The sequence below is a fragment of the Eumetopias jubatus genome, unplaced genomic scaffold, assembly GCF_037043125.1.
Source record: "Eumetopias jubatus isolate StellerSeaLion01/CBP00866 unplaced genomic scaffold, mEumJub1_p1.0 scaffold_12, whole genome shotgun sequence".
In the NCBI taxonomy this organism is placed as follows: Eukaryota; Metazoa; Chordata; class Mammalia; order Carnivora; family Otariidae; genus Eumetopias; species Eumetopias jubatus.
Window position 1 is genome coordinate 29,310,524 of NW_028274818.1, and position 20,011 is coordinate 29,330,534.

General features: G+C 48.2%; 1 protein-coding gene and 1 long non-coding RNA gene across 4 annotated transcripts in view; one reads left to right on the forward strand and one right to left on the reverse strand.

The window, feature by feature from the left end:
- The first annotated feature begins 2,489 nt into the window (after nucleotides 1-2,489).
- The window catches only part of LOC114221977 (uncharacterized), a 52,719-nt gene continuing 35,197 nt past the window's right edge, over nucleotides 2,490-20,011 (forward strand). For all 3 annotated transcript variants that reach the window (XR_015766579.1, XR_015766580.1, XR_015766581.1), the window contains exon 1: nucleotides 2,490-2,567. This is a non-coding gene — a long non-coding RNA (uncharacterized LOC114221977). The remainder of the gene's footprint in view (nucleotides 2,568-20,011) is intronic.
- GPR25 (G protein-coupled receptor 25) lies at nucleotides 17,383-18,662 on the reverse strand. The gene has a single exon (XM_028120291.2). The coding sequence runs from the start codon at nucleotides 18,536-18,538 to the stop codon at nucleotides 17,432-17,434; it is 1,107 nt and encodes a 368-aa protein (XP_027976092.1). The 5' UTR covers nucleotides 18,539-18,662; the 3' UTR covers nucleotides 17,383-17,431.

A 20,011-nucleotide genomic window follows, 5' to 3' on the forward strand; every position in this document is an offset into this window, starting at 1 on the left:
TCCAGAGAAATAGAATCAATAGGATATATATATGAGAGAGACAGAGATGGAGAAAGAGATTTATTTTAAGGAATTGTTTCATGCTATTGGAAATGCTGACAAGTCCAAAATCTGCAGGAGGGCCTGACATGCTGAAGACCCAGAGAAGATTGCAGTTTGAGTCCAAAGGCACTCTGCTCACAGAATTCCTTCCTCATCAGAGGAGGTCAGTCTTTTTTCTATTAAGGCCTTCAACTGATTGGATGAGGCCCATGCATATCTTGGAGGATAATCTGTTTTACTCCGTGTCTACTGTTCCTTTAAATGTTAATCTCATTTAAAAATACCCTCACAGAGTGGCGCCAGGCTGGCTCAGTGGTGAAGTGTGCAACTCTTGATCTCGGCCTTGTGAGTTTGAACTCCATGTTGGGTGAAGAGACTACTTAAAAATAAAACCTTAAAAAAATTAAAATACCTTCACAGAAACACCTAGAATAATATTTGTCCAAATATCTGGGTACCACAGGCCTAGCCAAGTTGACACGTAAAATCACACTACTGAAAACTGTCAATCCAGAACCTAGGCAGACTCACTTTTAGATCCCTTTGAGGAATGAGCAAATGGAGTGGGGAGAGTTTAGAAACAGAGCTATTTAGGAGGCAGACCTTGCTTGACTTCACAATTGACTGACTAAAGACATGGCAAGGAGGAATGGGGAAGAGTCGAGGGGTTCCCAGGTTTCTAGCTTGAGGGTTCAGCGTAAGATGTGTTCACCTGAGGACACTGAAGGTAATGTCCAGTGAGCAGCCTGGCGGGGGGGTGGGGGGTGGGGGCTCTAAAGCACAAGGAAGGTTGGAGAAAGAGGCTTGGGAGCCACTAGAGAGCTGCAGCTCTGGGAGTGGGTGAAATCACCCAGGAAGGGTGTGTAAAATGAGAAAAGGATGGGGGGTTGGGGGAGGGATGGTCGAATGCTGGGAACATTTAAGGGTTAGACAGAGGGTAAAGTGCCTTTGAAGGTAAGCATTATCATATTACTCATGCAATGGGACAGCTTGTTGAAACATTGATTTGTATTCCTTCTCCCTTCCCATTCACCCCTCCCTTTTCTCTGGGAGGAAAGCAGGAGCTCCCTGAAGGCCTTAGCCCCAAGGCTCCTGAGACAATGACAGGGGTCCTGAGGTTCAAGGGCAGAGAAGTGGCTTTTGGAGGCCAGGAAAAAGAAGTGTGACGACCTGGGAATGTGAAGGAAAATAGTGTGTGTCCTGAGCAGCCAGAACCCTGAACACTAGTTCATGCAGTGCCATGGGGTGGTAGTGAGACCTCAGCAGTGCTGGGAGGTGGGATGCCCAGGCCCAAGTTTCTAACCTCGACATATCCGTGCACCACACACACATAAGCAGGAAGCAGGAGTCCAGGCTACAAGAGACCCCTGGGGGCTAGAGCAGCTAGATACCAGCCCTTACCCTGCTCTCTGGTGCTCCCCTAAACCTTCAGGATATGCTTGAGAAAATAGCAGTTTTTGCCATTCCAGTAGGCCCAGAACAGAATCAAATTGATTTATGAACCTTGCCTTGGCATGTGTGGTGGGAGCGGGGGAGACGCACAGAAGGGCATGGTGGAGACTATGGCAAATTCCAACACTGAGGCTGGCTCCAGGCAGCTGGCACTGCAAATGTCACAAGAAAGGGGCTTCTATTTTAAAGACAAAAGCTGGAAATCCAAATGTTTATGTGAAATCTTCTGATATGTACGCATTTGATTCCTTTATTAAAAATGCAAAAGGAGTCAAGCAAAATGTATCTGCCCTTCTTAGGCTATAGCTTGAGTTGCTGCCACACGGCTCTGAGCACAGAGCCTAGGACTGGTTTGAGCGGGGCCTGAAGAAGCCAGGGCTGGGGAAGCAGGTGTTCTGGAAGCAGAAACCAGAGCCCTCACAGGGAACTGACTAGCTCAGACTATGGAAGGAGGGAGAGGGGTGCTCGTTGGGAGAGACCACCAAGCGCCCAACAGGTTTCTGTCCTTCTCACTTTCTTCTCCATCAGATGGTTAGTCCTGGGAAATGGCGGGGGGTGGGGGTGGGGTTCTTGGGAAGAGCTTTCTGAGTCCTTGCCAGAGGGGAGAAGGGGGAAAAGCTGGGAACTCCATAGTTTAGCTTCTGAAAGCCTCATGGCGGCTGGGCAGCTGCCTCTGAGCTGGGAACAGCACTCCCCCACACACTGCAGGGAGGGGGGCACCCCAGAGCTCTCCCTGCCCATGGTCCTGCTAACTCAGGTGTCCTCAGGCCCTTGGGCCTAGCAGAGTATGAGGCTCACCTTGCCCACCCTCCCCTCCTCATCCCCCTCCCTCCATGGGCTGGGTGAAGAGAATGAGTCGGTTCTCAGTGGCCCAGACAGTGCCCTGTCGATGCCCTCAGCAAGAAGTATTTTGGAAACCCCAGAATGACTCGGAGCCTGAGGCCCTGTTTCCTCTCCTGACCGCATCCTGCAGCTCGCAGCTGGGGGCAGGGGCAGGAAGGGGGCACTGCCCGTTGGCATCTGGCTCTGTGGGCCAGAACCCTCTGGACGGGGCGCAGGCTGGCTGCAGGCAGGTGAGTAGCTATGGGAAATGCATATGACCACCTTAGGGGGCCAAGCCAGGGGGTTTCACTCAACTCCTTCAAGGAAAGAGCAACTGGGACCAAGACATTGAGTTTAGGGAGTGGCTTGGAATGCAGGGCAGACTCATCAGTGGGGCTCAGACTCCTGAGCTGCATGAGATGGAAAAGGAGCCCACTTCCCCAAGACACACCAGCATCCTCCAAGCCAGCAATTCTCAGCTGGTTTCTGAATGCCACCAGAGCCTCTCCACAGTGGTTAGAGTCCTGCCCCTTACCCTCCCTACCTTCTCTCTCTTGCCTTTCATTTTTCCTTCACCTCCTCTCATTCTTCCCACCCCTTCCTCTCCGCCTCCTCCATCCTAGCCACCAGGGTTCCCTAGGATTCCAGGGCCCACGGGACTGTGTCTGAGCCCCTCCTGTCCAGAGCACTGGCCCCTGAGACGCCATCCTCCCCTCTTCCCCTACTGCCCAAGCCTCAGTTGTAGCTTGCTCTCCCTGGTGGGACCACCAGGGGGCGAGAGTTGACCGCTCTTGGATCTGGACCGATGATGTTCTCAGGTCTTTTCTTCCCTGTGCCTTGGAGGAAAAAAATCCTGAGAGTGAAAGTGATGGAAGATGGAGTGGAGTTGTCCTAGGCTCTAATCTAGCCTGAGACTTCCTTGCTTCCTATAGCTCTGCTGGTGGAAGACGTGGACCGTTCCTCTCCCGAGTGCGGAACCGGCCCTTCCTCACTGCAAGGCCCCAGCCCCAGCCTCCCTTCCCTCACTCTGGGATCACTGCCCGGCATGCCCTCAGGCCCTGGTCTCCAGCCATCCTCTCTTCTGTTTCTAGAGACCCACAGAATTTGAAACTTTAAAAACATTTTTTTTAAAGATCATTTATTTGAGAGAGAGAACAAGAGAGCTAGCGGGGGGAGGGGAAGGGGCAGAAGGAGAGGGAGAAGCAGACTCCCCACCAAGCAGGGAGCCCAATGCGGGGCTCGATCCCAGGACCCTGGAATCATGACCTGAGCCGAAGGCAGCTGCTTAACCAACTAAACCACCCAGGTACGCCAAGAATTTTGAAACTTTAAGAAAAGATAGTGAATTATGTTAAAAGCAATACAACTACAAAGATAAAAAGCTACATACCAGAGCAGAGAAAGCAGTGGTTGTTGTGGGGCTTTCAAATATGGCAGAGACCAGCCCCTCGACAGATAGGACGTGTGGGTCCTGAGGGCGCCTCTACTCCCAGCTCTCCTCTCCCCGCCCTTCCAGTGCCCACAAAGAAAGCCCCTATCTGCTTGAAGTCAGATCGCACGTAGTGAGACTTCGTCAGCCTGGTCTCCACGGCATTTCTGCACCGGCAGGCTTATGCATGGTGGAGAAGTCCCAGGCCCCTGGGAGCAGACCCCTGGCCCCCAAGTCCCTGCCTGAGCTGCACCTCAAGTCAGGAGTTCCAGCAGCTAGCAGGGGCGGTGGTGGGAAAGGTAGAGGGCGAAGGTGGGGGTGTCTCCTGCTCTGATCAGCACTGGGTTATCAGAAATCCGATAACCCGTTGCTTTTCTCAAAGGCCTGGGGATAGAGGTGCCCTCCAAAGTAGCGCCTGACCTACTTGGGGCCTTTTTCTCACTTTACCTGGCAGGTGGTTATTGAGCAGCTCAGGGACAAAATTTAGGAGAGATATAAAAAGTATGTGTTTTGGACTCAAGACAAATTAGCCTCGGGTTCTTCATCTGTAAAATGGGGATGGGGACCCCCTGGTGTGGCTGTGGGTTGGATAGTGAAATCATGTAAGATGGTTTTTAGCATTATGTAATTATCGAGTAATCTCTCCACCCAAAGTGGGCCTCCAACTCATGGCCCCGAGATCAAGAGTCACATGTTCCACGGATTGAGCCAGCCAGGCGCCTGGGAAAGGTAGTGATTTTTATTATTTTTATTTATTTATTTTTTTAATTTTATTTATTTATTTGCCAGAGAGAGAGCACAAGTAGGCAGGGGGAGAAGCAGTTCTCCCTGCCGAGCAGGGAGCCCAATGCGGGGCTCGATCCCAGGACCCTGGGTTCATGACCTGAGCCGAAGGCAGATGCTTAACTGACTGAGCCACCCAGTCGTCCTAGTAGCGATTTTTTTAAAAGATGTTTTTTTCCACATTCCTAATCTTAAAAGAAAAATAAGTTCTTCTTCCTTACACCCAACTCTCAGGAAAGAAAAAAAAAACAAAAGAAGCTTCTGCATGATAATTATGTCTTCAGTGGTCCAAACCTGTTTGCTGGTGACCAAGTTTCACTTCCTGTGGTTTAGCAGCTCAAAGCTTCAAAAGGCCACCCTCCTCCCGTGACCAGCCCTGGGCCTGGGGCCTTGGCATGGATTAACTAGAAACAAATTCATACCTCACACTTCTGTCTCCTCTTAAAATACTCAGTGTGATGAGAAAGGAAGAGGAAGGAGAATGGTTTACCTTGAGGTAGGATGCTCTTGAAATCAATTGAAATGGTCCATAAACCCAGCTGTGTGACCTCTTCACACCTCCCACCCCAAAGCTCTTGTCCCAACCCCCTCTGTGACTGGTCAGTGCATTTCCATCTATTTGTTTATAATTCATGCACTAAAGAGTTCTAGGCGCTTTGATAGCTCTGTGGGGGTGGGGCAGAGAGAGGGGGCTTAGAGGTTGGAGTCAGTTCTGTGGAAGAGCTGAAAGGCACCACGCACGGTCTGATGGAGGAGCTTGAAGCAAAGTTTAGCTGGGTGTTCGTGATGGGCAAAAGCCCCCTAAGCTGAAACCAGGGAGGAGAAGCCGCTGAGTTTGTCCAAGAAACTTCAAATATGTCTTGGATGCTGGAAAATGGGTGATGTCTACTTTCTATCCTTGCCCATTGCTAAGAGCTGGGATTCCAGCAAGCACAACTAAGCAATTGAAAAGCAATCTCTGTACATGCAAATGCCAACAGTGATTACTTCTGGGGAGGGGGCTGGCCCAGGGACTGGGGGACGAAGGGGAGTTGAGTTTTATTTATCATTTCTGTGTGGACTTTTTGCTGCGAAAATGTATTCTTTATTCATATGCCATTTCTGCAATTTAAAATTAATGGTTAAAATTGATAGTCTAAAACTTGTTATTATGAATACTTTCCAAGATAAATAAAAAGAGAGAGTCTAGTATAATGAACTCTCATTTATCCATCACCTAGATTTAGTGATTTTCATCATTTCCCTTTATTTCCTTAGTTTATCTTTTCTTTAGCAAAATATTTTAAAGAAAGTCCCAGACGTGGCCGCGCACCACTTCTAAATGTTTCAGAGCACATCTCTGAAAAAAAACTGGACACTTTTCTTACAGAATCATACGATCATTATCACAATAGCCCCTCAATATTGCCGAATACCAAGTCACATTCAAAGTTCCCCGGTTGTCCCAACACTGTCTTTTAAAGCTGGTCTGTGTTTATCTGGATCCAAGTAAGGTCTACACATTAAATTTGGCTTTTTTCTTGTGTGGGTCCCCTTTCCCCACCCCAGAAATTTTTTTTATCATGTCAGTGACTTGTTGAAATCAGGTCAGTTGTCTCATGAAATGACCTACATTCTGTGTTTTATCTGCTTGCCTCCTCGCATGGTCATTGAACTTGCTCCTGACCCCTGTAATCTTGTCACATTGTGTTTTCTCCCTTCTCACTGGGAACTAGTCCCCGGGACGATATGTGAGCATCTTGTAATGGTCCAGCTCTCACCTCGTGGCTTTAGTACCCACCAGCGATCTTTGCCTGAATCAATTATTTTCTTGGAGGTTGTGAAAGGTGATTTTCTGTTTCTATTTAAAATATTTTTTTTTCTTAAAAAGCAGTAAACTTCATATGGTGTGGGCAATCGCCTTCTTATTGACCTACCTTCCAAATTCAGGTTATGATATAAGAAAACCCCCAAAAGATGTTCCTGTTGATTGATTATATTTTAAAATAACTTCCCTGTTCTGAGCGGGCTCTGCTCAGGAGTCTTTCAAGACTTTAACTGCTGAGAGTCCCCAGACCCTGTATGTGTGGATCTCTCTTGGTACCAGACCACAGAGAAACAGATTCTTAAGTGTCAAAAAGCGTTTAAGTGGGCTGAGAAATGAATTTTACTTTCTGACTTGCTGTTGCTTGTTTTTCTTGCCTTGTTTGCGGTAGCGGATGGCACAGTTGATTGTTGCCTTTGCGTGTGTGTGGATCGTGTTGCCGTGATTGTTTGATTTTTAATGGCTGGATTTGTGCTTCCAGCCTTTTGGTGGGTGCATTTTATAATATTTAAAATATTTTTTAAAAACAATACATGAGATAAGTCTCTGGAGAATAGATTGGGCCTGTAATCATGGGACTGTGGACCAGAGAGGTCCCCTCACCCCACCTCCCCCCCCAGGGCTGGGCCCTTGTCCGCAGCAGCCTGACCACCCTGACCACCCACTACTGGTGTCTCAGCAGAGCTGCTGTGTGTGGAAGGCTGCCAGCCCCGCTCGTGTCAGGGAATGCTCTGGGCTCTGCAAGGCAGTCCCCGCCCTGAAAGACAGAATGACCAGGGTCTACTCACAGGCTTTCACGCCAGGGACACTGTGATCAACCAATTCTCTGGAAATCAACGATTACAAAAGTGATTTATTCGCACAGTACAGAATTCTTTGCATAATTTGCAGTTTCAAAAAAGAGGAAAAGAAAAATAACATTTTACTCAAAATTAAAGTTCTGCAAGGATTTTATTTCTTTTATGCGCATAAGCCTACACTTTCCGTCTTGTGTGTGTGTGTGGGATGGAAACTCAAGTTATCAGTGGTTGTTTTTCGGGGGAGCTGGGAATTTCTTTCATTTCTGTAGCCCCACGGCCTTGCTGACTAACTGACACATAGCAGATGCAAAATAAAAATGTGTTGAATCAATGAATTTGAGAATAGAAATCCAAAGCCAGGGTATAATTCAATTCCACTTGAGGAATAGTTTGTGCTGTTTATTTTACTCCCAACGATTATAGCAAACATTGAATGCTTACTATGTGTTATGTAGTTCTAAGCACTTCATATAGTAACGCATTTAACTTTTTCATGTGCCCACTGAAATAAAAAGCATTGTTCCCATTTTACACATGAAGATTTTGAAGCAGAAAGGGTTGAATACCTTACCCGGGTAACAAAGAAGGTGAGAAGCAGAGCTGGGACTTGAACCCAGAGGTGGCCCCAGCTTATGCACTGAAGTCCTATGTTAAACTGTTTTTCACAGTCAGTCCATTATGGTCTAAAATAATAATAAGTAATTACTGACAGACACTTCAGTACATTAATGTGCTGTGCTACTTTTCAAAGTGCTTCCAAAATGCATTGTTTGTGAGTCCACAGCACCTGCTCTTGAGGTGAGGGGAGTTCACTGTTTTGAAGGAGACAGACCATCAGAGGTGATAGAATCACGCAGGGCAGCGAAGGAGAAGAGCCTACGGGAGGGGGAACAGGTGGCAGGGAGTGTTGTTCAGTTTGGAACGAACATTCAAAATCAGTTCTGAGCTAGATGGGAAGGATGCTTGCTGCAGTGTATTTATCAAAGTGAAAGCTCCTGAGCAAGTTGAATGTCTAATAGTGAGGATCGGTTAACTACATTATGGTTTATCCACAGAGAGAGGGAAACCTTCAAAAGTGACCATTATGAAATCTATATAGTGGCCCAGAAAAATGTTTATAGTATATTCTGGGAGGTGGGGGGGGGGAACAGAACATCTCATGATCGCAGCAATGTAAAATGTGACCATGATAGAGAAGGGCTGGAAAGAGAATGTGCCAACATGAAAATTACTGCAATTAGGGTGGAGGGTCTGGAGTTATTTAACTCTTCACCATCTGAGGTGCCCGTTGGAGTTATTTAACTCTTAATATGACATTTTTCTCTCTTTATGGAATCAGAATTTAAAAATGAAACCTGAGAAGATTTGGGACAATAGGTTATAAAAGAGAGAGAGAGAGAGAGAGAGAGAAAGAAAACACCCAAGACTTTGCTTAAAAAGATAGAAAGAATTCAGCAAGCTTTGTGTCCTCTACTATGCTGTGACTTTGTGTGCATAGGATCCAGTATGGGGACAACACAAGGCTTGTTTTAGGGTGGTTGGGGGCTGATGCGAAGAGACATATTGGATTAGAGAGATGCAAGCATGCACATCATGAAGACAGTCATTTTCAAAGCAGGGTGCGCGAGATTAATCACCCTGTGTCTAGCACGTCTCCCTGGGGCAAACCACAGCCTCCACCCAGACACTAGCAGCTGTTTTCTCAGATCTGTACTTCAGGCTTTGCTGCCCACCACAGCCAAGTCCCTCTGCTTTCACTGCCTAACTTGCCAGTTAGGACTACCCAGGCAATGTGGGGGGGGGGGATTTGCACTGTTTCTCCCCATTTTGATCCCTTACCTCAACACACCTGCAAAGAGCCCCATTCATCCTCTCGTTCTGATGCCCAAGCTCTCCTTGGTGAGGGGACCCTGATTATATTAGTCTGGGTTCTCCAAAGAAACAGAACCAATAGAAGAGATAAATATATCTATTATATATAGATATAGATAGATTGTAGAGATTGTTATATGTATTATAATACACACACACACACACACACACACACACACATCTAAATCCATCCATCTCTCTATTTAAAGAAATTTATTATAAGAAATTAGCCCACAGCATTACGGAGGTTGAGAAGTCTCAAGATCTGCAGTTGGCAGGCTGGAGACCCAGGAGAGAGTTGATGATGTAAATTCCAATCCCAGTCTGAGTCCAAAGGGACAGCTCAGACAGGTAGAAAGTGGATTCCCTCTTACACAGCCTTTTTGTTGTGTTCAGGCCTCCGATGGATTGGATGAGCCCCCTGCCTCCCACTTCCGGCCCCCCACCCTGCCACATTAGGGAGCTCAATCTTCTTTACTCAGGCTATCGATTCACATGTTAATCTCATGCACACCTATGGACACACTCAGAATAGCATTTGACCAAATGTCTGGGCACCGTGTGGCCCAGCAAGTTGACACATAAAATTAACCATATATAACCATTGATCTTTTGAGAACAGAAGCAGGGTAATTCTATGCAGGGCCAATAAGGGTGGTCTTGACCTCAGCGTGCCATTTGGTTTAGTCCTGATGAGGGATAAACAGGTTAAGGCAGGTGCTAGTAGTGTAGTGGAAATTGGAAGATGACTTGAGCTGTGGGCCAGGGTGCATGGGTTTTAAATTCTGCCATGTGTGTGTGACCCACACAAGTCAATAAAGCTCTTGGTACTTTGGCTCCTTCATCTGTAAAATAGAGAAAATAATACAAGTTCTTTAGGGAAGATACTTGCACAAGTTATGGAAACTCTCCAAGACTCAACTCTTTAACCTCTAGAACAGGGACAATAAATTCTATACCTCATAAAATTGTTGTGAGGATTAATAAGATAATATATATAAAACCTTTAGCTCGGTGCCTCTCATATACTAAGTGCTCAATAAATATTAGCTATCATTTTAACATCTACTTCAGAGGGATGTTGTAATCATCTATTATATATAAAAAGTCTTTGGAATGATAGAATAAGATGGCAATCTCGTGTTCTTTTAAAGTTGGGCAGATACCAAACTGACAAATATTTTTAAAAATAATAATCCTGGTGGTGTCTGTTAAGGGTGTGGTGAATGGGCACTCGCATACACCTCTAGAGAGAATACAAATTTTCCAACAATTTGGCACAATGTACCAAAAGTCTTAAACTGTTTATAATCTTTGATGAATACTGATTTTCACTTCTAGGAATTTGTCCTAAAAAATGAATTAGAAAAGGTTACAAAAATCTTTGTACAAGGATGTTCATCATAGAATTATTTATAAGGGTGAAAAATTGAAACAAGATTAGGGACTTGGGGCTGCCTGGCTGGCTCAGCAGGAAGAGCATGCAATTCTTGATCTTGGGGTCATGAGTTTGCATCTCATGTTGGGTGTAGAGATTACTTTAAAAAATAAATAAGCTTAGGGCGCCTGGGTGGCTCAGTTGGTTAAGCGACTGCCTTCGGCTCAGGTCATGATCCTGGAGTCCCGGGATCGAGTCCCACATCGGGCTCCCTGCTCAGCAGGGAGTCTGCTTCTCCCTCTGACCCTCCCCCCTCTCATGCTCTCTATCTCTCATTCTCTCTCTCTCGAATAAATAAATAAAAAAATAAATAAATAAATAAATAAATAAGCTTAAAAAAAAGATTAGGAGCTTGGTTACACAAATGAGATATTTAATATAATGATGTAACCTTAAAAACATGTTTTAGAAAAATATCTAATGATATAATAAAATATGGCATATTGCTAAGTGAAGAAAGCAGGCTACAAAATAATGTATATAGGGGTCCCTGGCTGGCTCAGTTGGTAGAGCATGCGACTCTTGATCTTAGGTCATGAGTTCAAGCCCCATGTTGGGTGTAGAGCCTACTTAATCAAAAAAAAAAAAAAAATGAGGGGCGCCTGGGTGGTTCAGTCGTTAAGCGTCTGCCTTCGGCTCAGGTCATGATCCCAGGGTCCTGGGATCGAGCCCCGCATCGGGCTCCCTGCTCCGCGGGGAGTCTGCTTCTCCCTCTCCCACTCCCCCTGCTTGTGTTCCCTCTCTCACTGTCTCTCTCTCTGTCAAATAAATAAAATCTTTAAAAAAAAATGAGTGCCAAAATAATGTATATAATATACATTTAACATATAGTTACTGAGTGCCAATTTTGTGCCAGGCATTGGGTATACACTCGGGAACACAACAGACCCAGTCTATGGTCTCATGTAGATTCTCCCCAATTTAGTTGAAAGAAAAATGTACACGTGTGTATTATTGTATACATAGAAAAATAATCTAAGGCATCTTTTCATGGTGAAATGATGGGTGTTTTTCATATTTTCCTTTGTATTTTCCTGTAATTTCCACTTTTTATTAATAAAGAACCGGTGTTGCTTTAATAATTAGAAGAAAACTCTTAAAAATTAAAAAAATTTTGATTAACATAACAATTAAAATTTTTTTTTATTTGAGTATAGTTGACACACAATGTGACATTAGTTTCAGGTGTGCAGCATAGTGATTCAACAACTCTACGTTATGCTGTGCCCACCACAAGGGTAGCTGCCCTCTGTCACCACACAACCAAGTACAATATCATTGACCAGATTCCCTGGGCTGTACGTTTTATTCACATTACTTATTCGCTTATTCTTCCCATAACTGGAAGCCTGGATCTCTCACTCCCCTTCACCCATTTTGCCCATCCCCCCCCTTCCCTCATGCAACCACCAGTTTGTTCTCTGTATTTCTAGGTCTGAGTCTGCTTTTTATCTGTTTATTCATTTGTCTTGTTTTTTTAGATTCCACATGTAAGTGAGATTATATGGTATGTGTCTTGGAAATTCTTAAAAATTCTTAAAATTCTTAAAATTTTTAAGAGAGAGGCTGGGTCAAGGAGTTGCCGAGTGTGAGCTGGGTTCAGAACGGAGAGAGTGCCTCTTTGGGTGTCGCGGGGGAAGAGAGGGCAGGAGGGTTCAACAAAGGTTTGAGCGGCAATGTTTGCTTCCCTGTGACCTTGACCAAGCCTCTTTTTTTTTTTTATATTTTATTTATTTATTCATGAGAGTCAGAGAGAGAGAGAGGCAGAGGCAGAGGGAGAAGCAGGCTCCCCGCCTAGCAGGGAGCCCGATGCGGGGCTCGATCCCAGGACCCCGGGATCATGACCTGAGCCGAAGGCAGACGCCCAACCATCTGAGCCACCCAGGTGCCCCTTGACCAAGCCTCTTTACTTGTCAGTTTCGTCGTCAGTAAAATGAAGCCAATCGTTCCTGCCTGCTGCAGGGTCATGAGAATTGATGAAATCATGTGTTTGTGCTTTTTAAACATTTGTGGTGTGTTACACAGACGTAAGTGGTGTTATTATTACCTTAAACAAGTGACTTCCCATCTCTGATCCTCAGTGTCCTCTTCTTAGAATGGACAAAATGGGTTTCCAGCTCTATAGTACTGTGACACAGTAAATGTGAATCCCAGGCAGTGTCTGCTTTCTTTCTTTTTTTTTTTTAAAGATTTTATTTATTTAATTGACAGAGAGAGAGACAGAGAGAGAGGGAACACAAGCAGGGGGAGTGGGAGAGGGAGAAGCAGACTCCCCGCGGAGCAGGGAGCCCGATGCGGGGCTCGATCCCAGGACCCTGGGATCATGACCTGAGCCGAAGGCAGTCGCTTAACCAACTGAGCCACCCAGGCGCCCCAGTGTCTGCTTTCATGGAAGATGTCATCACATACTTCTTGACTTTGGTGATCATGAAGGGGAAGAGCGGTTGCACATCTTTGCTTCCTCTTTTCCTCTCACTTTCCAAGCATTCCCTGGTCTGTTGGCTTTGGGTCTTTCTGTCATTTGCCCCATTCACCTGAGGCTGGGGGGCTTGGTGCAGGACAGGGAGTGGTAAGAAGCTTGCTGTGGGTCACCCAGCCCTGGTAAGGGAGGGATTTAGACTTGATAAGATCTACCACATGGGAAGCCCTCACAAGTGTCCAGTGTCCTCATTTTACCCTCAGAGTGACACAGGGGCTGAGTCCTATCACCGAGTGCAGCTTTGCCAGCTCTGTCATTCTTCTGAACTCCTCAGATCACTCATCACCCCGGGGGGGGCCCTGGGTTCCCACACTGTGCCCTGAGAAAGAACCCCGAGGATCAAGGGACGTGAGAAAAAAAGCCCAGAATTAGTCACAAGAATGAAGTCAGAATCACACATGGCAAATGTGCCCAGCCTTTGACCAGGTGCTGACCTTTTTTTTTTTTAATCTATCTCTTTTTTTAAATTTGAGTATAGTTGATGCTGACCTTTTAAAACCCCAGAGCAGCTCCACCCTTCTCACCTCCACAGCGGAGGGCAGGGCGAGGGTGAGGGCAGGGGCGGGGGTGGTGACAGGAATGGGGGTGGGGGGTGGGTAGCAGGGCCTGGAACGAGATAATCCCAAGGTGGGGCTCCTGTGGTTTGTTTGTCTAAAACACCACAGCTTACAAAGTACTTTCAAGAACATGATTTCCTTTGATCTGCCAGGCAGCCCAGGCAGACATAATCATCTCCATCCTTCAGATGAAGAAAGTGAGGCTCACGCGGCAGAGAGACACCCCAGGACAGGCAGCTAGTTGTGGTGGCCGGAGGCAGGATGCAGGCCCATGTTAGTTAGCCCCAGTGCTTTGGCAGTTTCACAGCCCTTTGATAACTTCCCTTAAAAAAAAAAAGTTATAAAATTTTCGAGAACAAAGAGATGGACAGGGGAAGGGATCTATAATCCCCTTACTCTGACACAATCACTGCTAACATTTATTGAATTTCCTCTAGACTTTCTCGTGTGCCCTTTTATCAAACATACCTAAAATGACATATCCTTCCTCCTACTCTTCACAATATATCATATCATTTCATATTATGGTGTGGTTCTGATGGTCATTCCTTCAACGGGCAGTGAATGAGTGCCTACTGCAAGCCAGCCAGTGTCCCAGGCATTGGGTATACACTCGGGAACACAACAGACCCAGTCTATGGTCTCATGTAGACTCTCCCCAATTTAGTTGAAAGAAAAATGTACACGTGTGTATTATTGTATACATAGAAAAATAATCTAAGGTATCTTTTCATCGTGAAATGATGGGATACAGCCCTGAATAAAGCAGACAAACTCCCTTCACTTACGGAGCCCATATTCTGATGGGAGAGACCAACAATGAACAAAGAAGTAAGACAGATGGCATTTCCTTCCTTAGCACCAAGAGAAAATAAACATACGTGATGCTTAAAACTTGTGCTAAAGAGCAAAAGATAGTTTTTATCCACAGGACGTGGTGGCATGTAAGGTTTTGCTTTACCAGAACCCATCTAACAATTACTGAGCTTGAAGCGAGTGGGTGTTCAACACATGCAATTTTGTTACCTTCTTTTCTTTTATTGTCAACATTTTCCAATCTCTCCTTTCAGCAACATCTTAAAAATTTGCCTAACAACAGCCCATTATATTAATGAGGGCATTATACCACCAGACATTCAAGTTGTTCCCTTTCAGGCAAAGTCTTTAAGAATGTTTTAGAACTTGGTGCATCAAACTTTTCTTACTTAGTATTATTGTCTCAGAAGAGAGTGGCAAACATGAAATCACAGGGTCACAGGGAAAGGACATTTTGGAGGGATGGGATATGAATATTTTTTAAAGCTCTGGGTATTGATTGACAAATTGCTTTCTAAAAGAATCTGACCTTTGAGCGCCTGGGTGGCTCAGTCGTTAAGCATCTGCCTTGGGCTCAGGTCAGGATCTCAGGGTCCTGGGATCCCGAGCCCCGCGTGAGGCTCCCTGCTCCGTGGGGAGCCTGTTTCTCCCTCTCCCTCTCTGCCTGCCGCTCTGCCTGCTTGTGCGTACTGTCTCTCTCTCTGTCAAATAAATTAATAAAATCTTAAAAAAAAAAAAAGAATCTGCCCTTTAACACTCCCGCTGGCAATATATATGGGAGTGTTCATTTAACTCTTTCCTGAACCTGCGCCTCATCTTCCTCAGTGAAAACTGGAAGTTTCCTGGTCCTCTTTCGCTCTTGTGTGTGTATAAAAGAAAATTTCCAAGGGACACAAGGCAGACTAATTCAGTGACCTACTGAAACAAAGGGAGGGAACTTTCTCTCCACATCAGCCCATCAGCCGGAGTTCTGCAGCGGGAAGAAAATGCTGAGTTTCAATAAGTACTCCAGGAGGGCTATGGAGAAACCTGGGCATGGAGAAGCCTTCTTCCTGTCTGCGTTCAGGGAGCTCAATGAGTCAGGAGTCGGGAGACGTATATTGGTGGGAGTGGAGGTGGCACCTCAGTCAGAACATCCAAGAGAAGTGCCTGGTCTGTAAGCTGAGGTTTCGCCATATCCCAACCCACAGGAGAGCTAGCTTCCCTATCCTGCAAGTCCGCCACATGACACAGAATAATTTCTCTTTTTTTTTAAGATTTATTTATTTAAGTGATCTCTACACCCAATGTGGGGCTCGAACCCACGACCCCAAGAACAAGAGTCACATGCTCCTTAGACTGAGCTAGCCAGGCACCCCGGCGAAAAATAATTTCTTGCCTCAGAGAGCAAGGGTGAGGTTAGGAAGAGCCATGATATACTTGAGCTCTTAAACCGCAAGAGTGTCTGAAACTTGTCCTACTGGCACCAAGGACCCCACAGACTGCAAGTCTTGCCTCTCTCTGGGTGTGTGGGAGGAAAGTGCTTAACCTTTCTTAACAGCTTCACCTACTAGGGACTGCTGACAGGTGAGGTCATGGTGGGGTGTGACATTCAATCCACTCTAATTCAACAGCCCCAAATGCTAAAGACAAATGCAGTGGTATTAGGTAGAGGGTTAAGCAACTTGAGAATGAATACCCAGGATTCAGACCCAACCTAGCACTGAAGTGCTGATCTCAGTGGATGCTGCCCCCAGAGCCTGCAACTTTATGATTGGGCTGGTGGAGATCTGGGCCGGGAGGTGGTTCTCAAGGAGAATTACGTTCCTTTCCCTGCACTGACATTCCTTTAGGCAAATCCTCTTAAATCAAAAGTATAAACACCGAATTCCCAAACCCTCAAAGGGTAAGTCAGAAAATGGATAGATGGTCTCAAAAAGGATAGGAAAAAATGCCCAGTACATATTCAAAAAAATCACAGTGACTCATTTCCTCTTTGAAGTGACACCTGGCTGGCAGATGCCCTTACATCTTTTTTCCTCTGTAACCTTTAAAATGTGAAACGTCCTTTAAAATAAAGGATTTGTTCCCTTTCTGTACGATTACTGCTCCCGAAATGGTGCAGCTGTCTAGGTCCCTGACACCACACTAAATCCTGATCATCTGAGGTTAACCTCAACTACTGGTTTGAATTTTGTCTGACCCAGTATTGGATTTTTCTCCTGACACTCATTTCACTCCCACTACTCAAGTAAAGAAAGACATGATTGTCAAGCTCAGGCTAGCAACAGTTTTTATTGAGAAAGGTGAACTGACACAGATGATTCTGGTGTCCCTGGCTGAGTGATAGAGAATCTGAACGTCTGGCGAAAGATTTCAGAATCTTCTGTCCAGAGGAAAGGGCCAAGATGATTTCCAGGGTGAGTCTGTCCACTTCATGGGATTGGGGAGAGGATACAAAACTAGGGTAGGCCTAGCACTTTTGGGGAAATTGTCAGGAGGAATAAACTGGGCAGCGCACACTGGGGCTGGTTCCCATGGCTTTGGTGAGCTTTGAAAATGCAAATCTGAACTGATAGTGACCAATGATACATCATAGACACAAAGATGACTAAACACAAAAGGGCTGTCAATTACCATATTCTACAGAATTTTTTGGAGACTGAGAGGGCCAGAGGGTCTGACTTCGAGAAGGTATTTCTCAGAAGACAGTGGCTATTGTAGGGGTTCAGAGAAAGCATAGCCGGAGACAACAGTAGCTTTTGGGGGGGGTCTGGGTTTGGTATTCTGGCCAGCGCTATTCCCAATGGGGCAGAGAAGGAAACCACTTCCCTCTCTTCTACTTGGCGAAACTGTGGTGTCCAGACTGCTGTCTGCTCCATCTCATAGGACCTTTATTGGACTGGAGAAAATTAGCCCCACTTGCCCACCGGGCTGAGAGAACAGCTGTTCTCAGCAGCCTGGTTTGGGGGCAGGAGTTGCAAAAGCGCTGAGGTTCTGGGAGAGCTAATGAAGGAGGCTCTGGGAGTCCGGGCAGTGGCGGCCCCCAGCCGAGAAGGCACGTCTGGGGAGTCTCCCCCACTCCCCCCCCCCGCCCCGCCCCGGACCTCCCTCCCCTGCGGGCTCCGGGGCCGCCACCTCCGCCGGGCGCGGGACAGCTACAGCAGGACCCGGCCAGCGTTCGCCGTCCGGGCTCGCTCCCAGCTGCCGGCCGGGCTCCGGAACACGGAGCTGTCGTCCCTGGAGAGCGAGGACGCCGAGCTGCCTCTGCGCGCCGGGCTGTCGGCGAGCCCGCAGACCCCGCGCCAGGCGCGGGCGCGGAACGAGCGGTCCAGCAGCAGGTAGATGAGCGGGTTGGCGCAGCTGTTGACGAAGGCCAGGCAGGTGGCGATGCTGAGGCCCCAGCGCAGCGCCAGCAGCAGGCCGCAGGGTAGCGGCAGCGCCCCCAGGCGCGCCAGGTGGAAGACGGCCCGCAGGACGCCGAAGGGCAGCCAGGAGCCCACGAAGGCGCCCTCGACGGCGAAGATGATGCGCAGCGAGTTCCTCCGGGCCCGGCCCGGGTGCGGCGGGCGGCGCAGGCGGCGCGAGATGAGGCAGTAGCAGACCAGGCTGACGCCCAAGGGCAGCACGCAGGTGAGCAGCAGCAGCAGCAGGCTCAGCACCTGGAAGGCGTCGGAGGGCTGCTCCCCGCACTGGCTGTCCGGGCCGCCGCCGGGGAGGGGCTGCAGCCCCCGGTAGACCAGGGAGGGGAGGCCGGCCAGGAGCGCCGCGGCCCAGACGCCGCAGCAGGCGGCCAGCGCGCAGCGCCGGGTGCGCAGCGGCCGCGCCTCGAGCAGCTTCACCACCGCCAGGTAGCGGTCCACGCTCAGGCCCGCCAGCAGCAGCGCGCCTGCGCAGCGCGTGCAGGCCAGCGCGAAGCCGCTGAGCTTGCAGAGGCCCTCGCCGAAGGGCCAGCGGCCGCCGCGCGCCACCGCCGCAGCCCACAGCGGCAGCGTGAGCACGAGGCCCAGGTCGGCGGCGGCCAGGTGCAGCACGAAGGTGTCCACGAGCCGCTGCGGGCCGCGCCGCCCAGCCAGCAGCCACACCACGAAGGAGTTGCCCAGCAGGCCCACCGCGAAGGCCGCCAGGTAGAGCACGGGCACGTAGGCGTAGCCGTAGGGCAGGTCCCGGACCGGGCACGGCTCCAGCTCCTCCAGGTCGCCGGACCCCGAGTAGTCCCAGGACGCCGTCCCCAGGCTGGGGATCCAGGGCTCGGTGAGGTGCATGGCGGGGGGCCGCGAGGCCTGGGCGGGACGCAGCCTGGGTGCGGGCGGCGGGAGCTCTGAGCGAGGGGAGGGGGTTGCTCTTCACGGCCGGTGCCCAGCACCTCCCTTCCTGCCGCCCAGACCGAGGCAAATGGGTGCGCAGGAAGGTGAGGGAGGAGGGGGGTGGCGTGGGAGGGGCAGCCTCCCGGGGTAGAGGCCTGCGTTCAGAGGCTGGCCCTAGGGGAAGGGCAGGGACCCGGTAGAGGAGGCTTCCAGGGTTGTTCGAGGGAGGGTCCTCAGGGCTGGGACACCTGCCCTGCCTCCCAGTGGGAGCCGTCTGACGTCAGGATGCAAGAGGTGGCGTGTGCCCGAGAGCCCCCATCTGTTTTCGTCCCCCACTTCGCTCCTGCCCATGCTCCGCGCTGTTGTTTTCTCTAGTTTTATTAGATACAGATCTAATATCTATCCGGATAGAACCCCGGCTGGGGGGGGGGGCGGGGGAGGGTGCCTCAGCCTGCTGTGGGTTCACCTGTTCTCTAGGGAAAAGGGGTTCTGCTCTCTGGTGCACAAACAGGGTCGGGGTGAGTGAGGGAGCCTGAACTGGGGGCCTCCCTCCTAATCAGGAATTGGGCACCAGAGCTCTCCAGCTGTTGTTACCTCCTGAGGCACCAGGCTAAATGTCCTAACTCGAAGAGTGGCTTTTCTGACCAAATCAGGCCCTTATGGAGCCACATGGGAAGGTTTTAAGCTAGAAAGGAAGTGTATCCAGACAGAAAAGGAGAGGGGCCGGGGATTTAATCCCAGCTCTTCTTTATCTGCCCTCATCTGGTCAAATCTACCTATTAAGCCAAACACAGATGTAAACTCAGGACAAAAGATGACTCAAGATGATACCTAATTTAGCAGCAGATTAGTTGTCTTTAACTAGGAGTCAGAAGTTTAGAGGAGGGTGAGATCCCTTATGGACCCGGTCAGGAGAGGATTCATGAAAGGGTGGGAATGACGCCTGACCTTGCAGGGGGTGGTGGCCCCCCAGGAGGAGAGGATGGGTGAAGGAAAGCTTGCCCTTCCTCCAGAATTTCTTCTCGCGTTTGGTACGTTGCTTTTTCATTCTGTTGACGGTTTCCTTTGCTGTGCAAAAGCCTTTTATTTTGGTGTGCCGTTTCTACAGCGAGGATTCTGGGCAATTCCAGTTAGGTCCAGATCCTTTTTTTTTTTTTTTTTTAAATCTTATATATTGAAGTACTGACACACAGTATTATATTAGTTTCAGGTGTATGACATAGGGATTTGATAATTCTATACGTTACACAGTGCTCACCACCATAAGTGTAGTTACTGTCTGCATGGTACCATGCAGCGTTGTACAGTATCACTAATATTCCCAATGCTGTGCTTTTCACTCCCCAGAATTATTTGTTTTATAACTGGAAGTCTGTACCTCTTAATCCCCTACACCTATTTTGCCCACCCTCCAACTCTCCTCCTCTCTGG